This window comes from Papio anubis, chromosome 15 (genome assembly GCF_008728515.1).
Source record: "Papio anubis isolate 15944 chromosome 15, Panubis1.0, whole genome shotgun sequence".
NCBI classification, from domain to species: domain Eukaryota; kingdom Metazoa; phylum Chordata; class Mammalia; order Primates; family Cercopithecidae; genus Papio; species Papio anubis.
In genome coordinates this window covers 55,475,903-55,488,623 of record NC_044990.1, presented here as the reverse complement: position 1 = coordinate 55,488,623, position 12,721 = coordinate 55,475,903, and the positions used below count along the sequence as shown (strand labels likewise).

Sequence of the window (12,721 nt, the reverse complement as noted above, 5' to 3'; positions counted from 1 at the left end):
TTGCTCTCCCCTCTCATATGTTGCCGCAAATATTAATAGATACATGAAGGTTTTATAGCAAATACTACCTGTTCACTTCTGTCACCTGGCATTCTGCCTTCCCCTCAAGGAAGCATTACACACACGCACACACACACACACACACAGACAGCGTGTCTTATTTGTGGCAGCAAGGTAACTTTATTTCCACCATAGCTAGGGCAACAGGAGATATATTTCAGACTCAGGAAATATAAAGCTAATAAAATGGAATTTTCATTCTCTGTGTCCCGTTTGCCCCATTTTCCCTGCTCTTGGGAAAATATGGGCTTCTAAAGACTTTACAGGGTGTTTTTCAAATGACATTTTATTTAGAATATGTGTGCTCTGTGGTTATCTTCTAGCACAATGCTTGGCACTTAGGTGCATAGTAAGTATGTGTTGAGTTGATTGATAAATGATTCTTCTAAAGAATGTTCATTTTTTATTGCAGAACAAAATTAATCACATAGTACTAAAAGACCTACTTGATCCAATAAAAGAACTCTATGAGGATGTCAGAAGAAAAGCCTTAATGAGATTGGAATATGAAGGTCTGCATAAGAGTGAAGCTATCACAACTCCTGGTGTGAGGTTTTATAATGACCCAGCTGGCTATGCAATGAATCGATATGCATATTATGTCTGCTACAAATGCAGAAAGGTATGCTATAAATTATACTGAGAAGTTTTAAAAACTAGAGCTTACCTATATGATTAAGAATTCAAATTGTGCAGTGATATCTAATTATTCCATCTTAAGCCTGAAGTTAAAAATAAGATAGCTTGGTACAATGTTTCCCAATGTTTCCAGTAAAACTAGTTTACTTAACTTGTTTGGGGATTCTTTATTTAACCTGAACAAACTTTTGGAGACATGCAGTATTTCTGTATACAAGCCACTTCCCATCAGTAATAACCTGTTTGCCCAGGACAATTCCTTCTCTAATAAACTTCTCTCACTTGACTCTGCTAACCATTCCTTCCTTAAAACTCTTAATTCCTTGGCTTCCAGGACAGCACTCTCTTTTTCTGTCCTCCTTCCTTCCTGGTCAATTATCTTTAACTACTTCTTTTTTTTTTTTTTTTAACCTACCCCTTACATATTTGTTTTCCCAGAGCTCCGTTCTTGGCTACTTAATAAATACTTCTTACCTTGAGTGACCTCTTTTACATCTATACCTTCACGTACCACGTATACCTTTATGACCTTCCAAAATTGTTGAGATTTAGTTACAAATATCCAACTGTGTACCAGACATTTGAATCTTTCACACATACTTCAGAGTTCACATGTCAGGTATTATATTCATCAGTCTTGGCCGGGCACAGTGGCTTACACGTGTAATCCCAGCACTTTGGGAGGCCAAGGTAGGCGGATTTCTTGAGCTCAGGAGTTTGAGACCACCCAGGGCAAGATGGCAAAACCCCATCTCTACAAAAACTACAAAATTTAGACAGGTAGGTTGGCATGTACCTGCAGTCTCAGCTACTTGGGGGACTGAAGCAGGGGAATCGCTTGAGTCCAGGGGGTTGAGGCTGCAATGAGCTGTGTTCATGCCACTGCAGTTCAGCCTGGGTGACATAGTGAGACCCTGTCTCAAAAAAAAAAAAAAATGACTTTACCAGTCTCTGATCTTTATTGACAAAATCCTATCAATTCTGTCTCCAGATCTCTCTTGAGTCCTTTTTTCTTTCCATTACATCTCCAGCAAACCTAATCATTTTCCTTGATAATTACAGTAGCCTTCTTCCTGAGCTTGGGTGTAGAACCTGTAATTCCTCCATTGCATCCCTTACACTGCTGCTAATTAATACTTCTAGATCTGAAATCTAATTGTATCATTTTTCTACTATAATACCGTAGCCCAGTCTCCCTCTCCAGTCTCATCTCCGAAGATGCTATCATTTGCTCTACATTTGCTACAACATACCAAATAACTTGCATTTCCCAGACTCAGCCCTGTCTGCCCACCCACTGACACCCCCCTGCCATTGCACAGTCCGTTGCTGTTCAAAGGATGCTCTTCCCTACCTCCACCTGCAAATTTTACTCTGACCTGGCACCCCCAGCCCCATACACACATGCTGTCATGCAGAGCCTAATCTGTCTTGTCATACCTCAGCCTTCAGCTCAGGTTTCACCTCCTCTGTAACATGCCTCCATCTCACTTCCATCAACACCACCACATGATTTTGGTATCTTGCAGGCGTCTAGCATAGTACCGCCTATTCTGCATTGTGACTACTGGACCACTTATCTCTCTGCCCCACTTGATAAGTTCCTTGAGTAGCATAGTACTGCCTATTCTGCATCATGACTACTGGACCACTTATCACTCTGCACCACTTGATAAGTTCCTTGAGGACACAGACTATGTTTTTTCATTTTTCCATCTCTAGTACTTGGCACTTATTAGATACAGAGTTAAGTGGAGAGTGAATAAATGAGTGAACGAATGACTACATGAGAAAGATGCATAGTCCCCCAGTGTAGCAAAAAGAAAATATAGGATGAATGGATGTCTGAGTAGCGAGATGATAGCTAGAAAGGCAGATAGATACGTGCACACCCAATAGTGTACATTTATGAAACTTGTATTGTTACAAATAACAAAATAGTATTTCTGTGTGTTTCATGTACTAAACATTATAAATGAATATTGTGCTATTTCAGAGTAGCGATCAAATGTTTAGGAAGCCAAGCAGAGGATATAGAAAAGTGAAACAGCTGGAGTAAGCAGTCCCCAGGACAAACCAAAATACTTCCAGGGTTAGGTTTAGCTGGTGAACGACCGTTTATAACCTCTGCATCAGTGGATCCTGTCTTTGAACCTGTTTTTCTAGTATAAGTAATAGATTTATATTGACTCAGTTTGTTTATTCCCAATCCGGACATAGCTTTTTGACTACGAGACATGATGTGCATGCAAATTGTCCCAGTTCCTTGGTGTCACTTATTCTCTGCCCAGGGCAAAATACAGATAAATCACCCATCATGATATTTTTATTTATTCATGATAATTTTATTTATTCAAATTCTATTCAATTGTCTGTATTGGAAATTGTTGAGTTCCTGCCTATTGCATAACTTTATAACTATGAGCAGTATTGTGAATAGAATTACCAAATTTGCCTTTTTTTTTTTTTTTTTTTTGAGATGGGGTCTCACGTTTTACCCGGGCTGGAGTGCAGTGGCATGATCTCAACTCACTGCAGCCTCCACCTCCTGGGCTCAAACAAGCCTTCCACCTGCGCCTCCTGAGTAGCTGGGACCACAGGTCCACACCACCACACCTGGCTAATTTGTTTGCTTGTTTGTATTTTTGATAGAGATGGGTTTTGCCATGTTGCCCGGGCTGGTCTTGAACTCCTGACCTCAAGGAATCTGCCTGCCTCACCCTCCCAAAGTGCTGGGATTACAGGTGTGAGCCACCATGCCCAGCCTGCCTTTCCTTCTTAAAAAATGTGTGATCAGAAGATGCTTAAAAGTACTTTTTTCTTTCCCATTAGCCTTGGAATTACGATTCTATACTAATTACTTTTGCAGTATTATAAATTGAGAATTGCTAAGCATATTTATTAAAATAGTAGAAGGGAATATATATTTTAACATTTCAAAATGAGAAAAGTTTCTCAAACTTGACCCTGAAAAAAGCATACCTTTTACTACTTAACATTCTATTGATATTTATTTGGAATATTATGCTTTTTTGTCATTTTGTTTTAATAGGACAATGTATCTCCCTACTTTAAACGTGAATCCATTTGAGAATCGAAATAGCTTTAGGCCAGGCATGGTGGCTCATGCCAATAATCCCAGCATTTTGGGAGGCCAAGGCAGGAGCATCACCTGAGCCCAGGAATTTGAGACCAGCCTGGGCAGCGTAGGGAGACCCTGTCTCTACAGATAATTAAACAATTAGCCAGGCATGGTGGTGTGCACCTATGATCCTAGCTACTCAGGAGGTTGAGTTGGGCGGATCGCCTGAGCCCGAGAGGTTGAGGCTATAGGGAGCCATGATTGTGCCACTGTGCTCCAGCCTGGGCAACAGAGTGAGACCCCGTCTCAAAGAAACAGAGAGAGAGGAGGAAGAGGAGAAGAGAAGGGGAGGAAGGGAAGGAGGGAAGTAAGGAAGGAAAGGAAGGAGGGGAAAAAAGAAAAAGAAGAAATAGTTTTATTTTTTACCCTGATCCACCCTACATACAGTCAGCAATACGGGCATGCACTTGGCATTTCAAGGGATGGTCTAGTAGATATTAGTATTTTCTAAAACCCCTTGCTCTGACTTTCACTATGCCCATACTGTATCTCCCATGCCAGAGTTTTATTTTTTCCTGCTGTAATCTAGATGTGTTTTCTCCACAGGCATATTTTGGTGGTGAAGCTCGCTGTGATGCTGAGGCTGGACAGGGAGATGATTATGATCCCAGAGAGCTCATTTGTGGTGCCTGTTCTGATGTTTCCAGGGCTCAGGTAGGCAAGACATTGTATTAGAAACAACAGTTTAGAAATGTTAAATAATATTTTTTTAAAACAATAATATGGTGGGAATATAAATCAGGCTTTTCTCCTCGGTATTTTCTGATATTTGTTCAGTGTTGTATAATTTTTCACATTATTTCATATATATTATTTCCTTTGGGTAATTATTTTATAATTTTGTCTTCCATGAAATGATCACCATAGTTAAACAATGTAATAAATTTACTTATTTTCTTAGTTTCTTAAACCTGCAGTGAAACTTTTAGGTTTTCCCCTCTTCAGTGAAATATTCCCAGCATATCCGTGAGATTATGAGAGAGGTTAATTTCATTAATTTTCAGTTTGACAGGCCATAAAGCATTCATAAAGAAATTAAGTAGCTTGCTTATTAAATCAGATAGATTATGATGGAAATGGGATTAGAACTTGGATCTTTGTCCAGACCTTTTGGGCAGAGCCACATATTTATTTGTTAGTTTTCAAACATGTGTATCATCAGTTTTTCAATCAATTTTTAGAGTTATGTATGTCCTCAAAATATGAATTAAGGAGCTATCTATGTATATGCCTATCTTAAGTGTGATTGAAATAGTCTCACTATGATCTTGTGTCTGTCTTTTCTCTTTTGCTATAGATGTGTCCCAAACATGGCACAGACTTTTTGGAATATAAATGTCGCTACTGCTGTTCAGTGGCTGTCTTTTTCTGTTTTGGAACAACACATTTTTGTAATGCTTGTCATGATGATTTTCAAAGAATGACTAGCATTCCTAAGGAAGAACTACCACACTGTCCTGCAGGTATGCTTTCAATATTTTAAAATCACGATTATGATCTATATACTGTAGTTTTATGTAAACATTAATATGAACGCTCTTTGTTTCAAGTGACAGAAACTCAATTCAAACTAGCCTAAAGAAGCAGGAGGAATTCCTTGATCCTTGTAAGCACATGACTTTCTGGGTGAAGTAGGAAGCAAGCTGATCATCGTGAGTGAGGAGTTAGCTCTGACGGAGCAGATCTCTTGGGGAGTGAGAATGCAGTCTACTAAGGATTGGTGAAAAGATGGCTGTTCCACACTAAAAAGTCATATGAAGTTCAATATTACAGAACCATTTAAAAGGATTCAGTGGTTTTTTTTTTTTTTAATGAAGCCTGGAACCATTGCCATAGAATGAACAAATGATTTAATCTAGAATGGCTGGGAATCAGCAGTGTAGTGAGCATCAGAAAGTCAAGGGAATTAAAGAAACCACTCAGAATACAGGAAAAATGATTGTCTATGAAAAGCAGGCTGAGGGGAAAGAAGTATGAAACCAAAAAGAAGCTAAAAGTACTGGAAGAGGACAGGAAGCTGCTGGAACAGTGAAGTGGAATACCAGGCTTCACGGAAGTGAGAGAAGTGGAAGGAGAGGTCCATGCGACCATAGGAGAGAATTTTACATATGATGTATCTGAAATTAGTGAAAATACATGCACGAGTACATACAACACAATATACCATGTTGTCAAAGCTGGAAAACACATACTGCCATCTGTTGCTTATCAGAGTGCAAGTGACAGACCTCTCTGGAAAACAGCTTGATAGTGCCTCTCAGAATTACCAGTGTATGAACCCTTCAGCACTCCCTCTTCAGGGATATAGCTACAAATGTGAGGACAATAAAAAAGGGCAAATAAACAAGGTTATTAACTACAGCATTGCTGTGATCATAAAAATGTATAAACAATGCTAGTATCCAGTAGGGTAGTAACTAATATTATGCATCAGTAAAAAAAAAAAAAAAAAAAGGCGTTTCTGTGTGCTGATTTGGAAAGATATTTAGGAGATAGTATCAGATGAAAAAAGCAAATTAGACCGGGTGGGGTGGCTGACACCTGTAATCCCAGCACTATGGGAGGGCAGGGTGGGTGGATCACTTGAGGTCAGAAGTACAAGACCAGCCTGGCCAACATGGTGAAACCCCATCTCTACTAAAAATACAAAAATTAGCCAGGCATGGTGGCGGGCACCTGTAATCCAAGCTACTTGTGAGGCTGAGGCCGGAGAATCACTTGAGCCTGAGAGGTGGAGGTTGCAGTGAGCCAAGATTGCGCCACTGCACTCCAGCCTGGGCGACAGAGCCGTTTCAAAAAAAAAAAAAAGCAAATTGCAGAACAGGGTATGTAGTATGCTGCCTTTTGTAAGAGGGAAAATTAGACTATCTAGTCATATTTACATAGAGAAACCCCTGGAAAGATACTCAAGAAACTAATACTATTGATTAACTATTGGGAAAAACAAGAAAAAGATGAGGGTAGAGACCGGGGAAGTGGCTTCCAATCGTATCATTTTTAACAGTTTGATTTTAAACCATGTGAAACATATACTATCCATTTCAAAATAAAGATACGTAGGGTTTTTTCAAGTATGACTACTTTTTACCATTTGCTCATGTCAAAAATTGTTTTACTGTTTCTCCTCAAATACTGTTTTTTTAAATAGAAGTAGCAGGCTTTGAAGGAAGCAAGGTCAGAATGATGTGAAGCCAAGGTTATGTAGGATAATAGACAGAATAGAGATGTGAGCCATGCATGGAGGGAGGGGATGATGTGTTGGAGATCAGCAAGTGAAGGGAGTGTGGAAAGGGCAGTATTCTAGATGACTCTAGATGACTTTAGCTTGGAGGAAGGGCAATTACTGAATGAAAGTTGTAGGTTGTGGTCTGGAAATAGGAACCAAGAGAAAAATCAGTCACACATTGTAACCATATGACTGGAGGAGCTTAGGAGATAACCAGCCTCCAGTTGAGAAAGATTTAAGGCAAGCAGTGTCTTCAGGGGAAATCTAGATTTTACTTAAAGTTTCCTCTGCCTTAAGAAACAGAAACAAGTATGCTAAAAATAAGGAAGTTAACAATGAAACAAGTTCAGAGAACTCAGTGGTGGGTAGTACCTGAGAGAGGAGGGTCAGGCTTCCCCTCATACAGTCACAGGATCAGGGCAGCCAACACAAAGGAATCACAGGAGGGAGGCAGGGGAGGAGCCAGAGTCGGCAGAAGGAACCTCGGTCCTGGGCATTTTCACACATACTTTCTCAATTTTTACAACCTACGAGGAGATGGTATTATCCCTATGTTATCAAATGGAAAACTGAGGGCTAGGGAGGTTAATGAACTGGCCTAAGAAGTACACTGAGATTGAGGTATACTCTCCCAGCCTCACACATCCCTCGAACTCATCCATTCATTTAGAGAACTGGAATAGAATAAAGGAGATCCCACAGGGATATGGGTAGGGAAGATGGCCATATACAGTTTACTTAGAAGGACAGAAGAAGCAATTCTCTAACCACTCTCAACCCTGTTAATTCTAATATTTTTAGATAATCAGTCTTCATCCGTTCAAGCCGCTATAACAAAATACTGTAAACTCAGTAGCTTATGAACAGTGGAAATTTATTCTCACAGTTCTGGAGACGAGGAAGTCTAAGATCTAGAAACCAGCAGATGAGGTGTCTGGTGAGGGCCCACTTTCAGCCTCATAGGTGGCGCTTTCTTGCTGTTGTGGAAGGGCAGGGGGCCTCTCCTGGGTCTCATTTATAGAAGAGCACTAATCCTATTCATGGGTTCCACCCCATGACCTCATCACCTCCCACAGCTCTACCTCCTAACACCATAACATTGGTGTTACTGTTGTAGTCTCAGCAGTGCACCAAGATATAATAGTCTCTCATTGTCTGAGATAATGCCCGGAGTTCTTTTTCCTATCTCCAAGATGATTAAGGAGCACAGACAGGAAGATGAGGTTAGAGCGAAAGTTTAACAAGCAAAAGAAGAAAGCTCTCTGCCAGCAGAGAAGGGGACCCAAACGGGGTGCTCCCTATGAGGCTGGGGCCCAGGGTTTTTATGGACTGGAAAGGGGAAGGAATGGGCTTAGTCTCCCTGCTTTCTTGGAGAGAGCCTGACTCAGCTGGGCCCGGGACCTTGGCCCAGGAACCCACTGGAGCCCACTGTGCCTATGCCCACAAAAGGAGAGAGCCCCCTGACTATACGAAGGACAAAGGCATTTCTTTTTTTTTTTTTTGAGGTGGAGTCTCGCTCTGTCGCCCAGGCTGGAGTGCAGTGGCGCAATCTCGGCTCACGGCAAGCTCCGCCTCCCGGGTTCACGCCATTCTCCTGCCTCAACCTCCCGAGTAGCTGGGACTACAGGCGCCCGCCACCACGCCCGGCTAATTTTTTGTACTTGTAGTAGAAACGGAGTTTCACCGTGTTAGCCAAGTTGGTCTCGATTTCCTGACCTCGTAATCTGCCCGCCTCAGCCTCCCAAAGTACTGGGATTACAGGCGTGAGCCACCGCGCCCGACCGAACAAAGGCATTTCTATCCCAGGTCTTGTCCTTTATCTGATGGAAGGTTTTTCTATCTGTGCAGCCGTGGGCATGTCTTTAGGCACAATGCACTGTGCTAGTTCCCTCATCGGTGCCTGCAGCTTGACTTTTTTTCCCCAGGCTGCTTTTTATGTTATATGGGGATGAGGCACTGACCTGTGGACCTGGGGCTCTCTGGGGACCCTTCCCTTGCTATCTACCTAAGGCAAACTAACTCCTTTCATTAACACGTCAGTATATAAATTTGGAGGGGCACAAACACATCAAGACCATAGCATAATCCCTTTATCCATTTCTTTCTAAAATTTTTATTGACTACCTTCTCGTGCCAGGATACTTAATCTTCACAGCACCCCATGAGTTAGGTATTGCTGTGCCTGTTTGAAAGATGAGGAATCTAAGAATCAGAAAAATTAATTTTACTTCAATTTCATATCTACAAAATGAGGATAATAGTTTCTGCCTCCTATGACTGTTAAGCAGTTAAGTAGTTGATATACTAGAATAGTGCCTCAGTAGTAAGCACTCAAATGTTTGCAGGTGTGTTCTCACTATTTTTATTTCTCACCATCATGTTGGATTATGAACACCTCGAGGATGGGAGCCATGCACTCTTCATCTTTAATCCCAAGTACCTGACAATGCCATTCATATATTAGGCATGCAGTAAATATTTGTGGAGTAAATGACTCATTTTTTTCCTTGAAAAAACCCAAGGGCTGCAGTTTCTGTCACCACCATTGATATGTTGTATATCTGAACTAGATCTGCCATTGAGTGTCCCCATCTTGCTCACTCTCCCCCACCCACTGGTGGGGTGGACACCAATCTGCAGTGTGATTTGAAGCAGGAGCTACTGAACTTTCTAACAGGAATAGTTAACGTTCTAGCAAACCTCTGGCATCCTCCCGTGCTGACCCATCCTGGGTCTGTGCCTGCATTTGTCTGAGGTGGCACTCATTGCTACTCTCATGCCTGTTAGCTCTAACCTGAAGTTGACTTCTCTGTCTGAGATTAGCTGTCTTCAGTTTGACACTTACTCTCATGTCTTGGTCTTACTCTTATATGGAACTTACTTTTTATTCCTCTAGATCAGGCCTCAGTTTGTGGTTGTTCAGTAATAGTAGTAATAGCCAACATTTATTGAGTATTTATACTGTGCAGGCTAAGAGCTTTATAAATGCTAGCCTTTTGTCCATCGTGGTTTCCTTCTCTTATGTCAGAGATGTTTTTAACCCAGAAAAGGTAAAGTAAATGAGATGTCATTCCTCATTGATCAGTGTAAGCTCATTCCATCCAATCGCGTGATATTTTTCTCTCAAGCACAATCAGAATTTACATTTATTATTTTGAAAACTAGCTGTAGAAAACTAATGCACAGTTCCTATTCCTTCATCTACTATTAAATAGCGACTCTGCTTTCAAGTATAATAAGCCTAGCGTGTTCTCCTGACAAAGTAAGCCTCCTCGTTTCTAAAGAAACTAAAAATCTTTTGGAAATGATATGAAACCCATGACGTGAAGCACATTAATATAATAACTATCTTTTTAAAAATACTGTTTTGGGTACATTTTTATAGGCCTACTTTGATTATTACCAACAAATTCATATCTTCCCCAAAGTGTTTTTTCCACTTTGTATTTTATAATATTGTTCATATTTTTAAGCTGATCAATTTTCATTTTCCTGCTAATATCCTTCAGCTACTTTTAAAAATTACAGGAATCATTGGCCTTCCCATTTTACCAGTGTATGCTTTTTTATCAGTGAAGATAAAAGGGAAAACACGGCTTCTTTAAACTTAAATTTGTTTTTACTTATAGAATATTCTACACAAAAATCTCCCTGTTTTCTATTCAGAAAAATAATGTTCTGCCAGACTAAATTGAGGGGTTTTGTGACCTTTTTTGTTCATTGCTCTTTGTTTTAAAATGATATATCTAATGCATTTATTAATAGAAAAAAATCTGTAGCTCAAAGTGATCCTCTCTAGGCAGGACATAGTGAGTAAGAGATCCCGTCACTTCTTCCATTATAAATATCTCTGTTATGTTGAATTTTTTATAGTGAATATTTTTTACTTTTGTGATCACAAGAAAAATTTCTAATTGTTATATTTGTATAACCATAGTGATGTTACTTCTTTGAATAACCTATCAGTGATTTATATGTCTATAAAATTTATATGTGTGTATTCTTAAAACATTATTTTCCTTTGCCTCCTTCAAATTTATACAGGTCCCAAAGGCAAGCAGTTAGAAGGAACTGAATGTCCACTCCATGTTGTTCATCCACCCACTGGGGAAGAGTTTGCTCTGGGATGTGGAGTGTGCAGAAATGCCCACACTTTTTAGAACACTCAGATCCTTTGTCTACAGAGAGAAAAGTTGCCTTCATCCCTCAAGAGGATGCGGTAAAGTTTAAACTCTGCTCAGGATAAGGACGGGACCATTTTTACATCCATGAAAATGAACCATTCACAGTGCAAGAAGGATGCCAAATACCATGTACATAATTCTTGCTATGGAAAGTTTCCCCATTATTTTGGTTTATTTTCTTTTGAACAAATGACATCAAACTTGTGAGGTGTTTGCATGTGGCCATTACCGTCATTGGCCTGTGAAGCATTGGACATTTATAGATAATTGATATAAAAGAATTGCCATGCCCATGGGCTAAGAACGATGCTGGCTTTCAAGCAAAAAAGAAAAATAATCATTGTTTATTGTATACTGCCTTTTTGTAATCCTGTACAATTGCATCACGGGTGGGGATAAAAAGAGGAATATTCTGGTTTATTTCCTAGACTGTTATTTAAAAAAAAAAAAATTGTGTTAGGACAGCATATAAATGTAATAAGTATCACACTGTATATAAAGATATCAATGTTTGTCCTGTATAAGAATTACTAAATTACAAATGCAATTTCATTTAAACTTCTAGGTTAAGTTTGAGCCTGAAATTTTAATGAAGTGCAATACTGAGTGTGCCTCATTATCTTGCAGCTGTAAACATATTGGAATGTATATGTCAATAAAGCCACTGTACATTTTTATACAGTGATAAAGTCTACCACTGTGGGAGGTGTTGTTTGAGAAACAAAATTTAAACACCTTTAAGGTCTAAAAGTCTAGTTTTCTTCAGAAAGAAATTTACTAACACAACACAATCAAAAATTTCACAACTGTTAGGAAAAATAAGAATAGTAATGAAGTGCAATGTTGGAATCTTGAACCCTAAGCAGATGATCATATATATATTCATAGGTAGATGTATTCATACCAAAGACAGAAAAAAACATTTAGGAAATTAATCAACTTCTATTTTAACTAGCAGCATTTTTAACTTTTATTTATTTATTTATGAGACAGGGGCTTACACTGTCTCCCAGACTAGAGTACAGTGGCGTGATCTCAGCTCACTGCACCCCCCACCTGGGCTCAAGCGATCCTCCAGCTTCAGCCCCCTGAGTAGCTGGGACTACAGGCATGCACCAGCACCATGCCCAGCTAATTTTGTATTTTTTGTAGCGATGGGGTTTCGCCATGTTGCTGTGGCTGGTCTCAAACTCCTAGGATCAAGCAATCCCCACTGTTTCAGCCTCCCAGAGTGCTAGGATTACAGGCGTGAGCCACTGCACCCAGCCCTTTTTGAACTGTATATAAAGTAATAAAATCAATAATTTTTATTCATTTTCTATAGACAACGGTGTGTTTAAGTACATCTTTTTGACACTTGAGTCACGAAATTGCCAAATTATTGATTGTTGACTCATCATACATCAGATTAGCAAAAGTTTTTGTTGTTGTTGTTATTGTTTTTGAGACAGTCTCACTCTGCCGCCCACG

The 12,721-nt window shown here is 39.8% G+C and overlaps 2 protein-coding genes across 23 annotated transcripts in view; one reads left to right on the top strand and one right to left on the bottom strand.

The window, feature by feature from the left end:
* MYCBP2 (MYC binding protein 2) overlaps positions 1 to 11,945 on the top strand; it is a 283,622-nt gene extending 271,677 nt beyond the window's left edge. For 17 of the 20 annotated variants that reach the window (XM_021929688.2, XM_021929697.2, XM_021929696.2 and 14 more), the window contains 4 exons: positions 473 to 682; positions 4,388 to 4,495; positions 5,139 to 5,304; positions 11,112 to 11,945. In XM_021929688.2, coding sequence (XP_021785380.2) covers positions 473 to 682; positions 4,388 to 4,495; positions 5,139 to 5,304; positions 11,112 to 11,227 — 600 coding nt within the window. In that variant the 3' untranslated portion in view covers positions 11,228 to 11,945. Of the gene's footprint in view, positions 1 to 472; positions 683 to 4,387; positions 4,496 to 5,138; positions 5,305 to 5,391; positions 6,296 to 11,111 lie in introns of those variants that run through there. The other 3 variants (XM_021929694.2, XM_021929682.2, XM_021929686.2) reach the window with 3 other exon arrangements.
* The window catches only part of CLN5 (CLN5 intracellular trafficking protein), a 101,830-nt gene that overhangs the window by 36,650 nt on the left and 52,459 nt on the right, over positions 1 to 12,721 (bottom strand). The window lies entirely within an intron of this gene.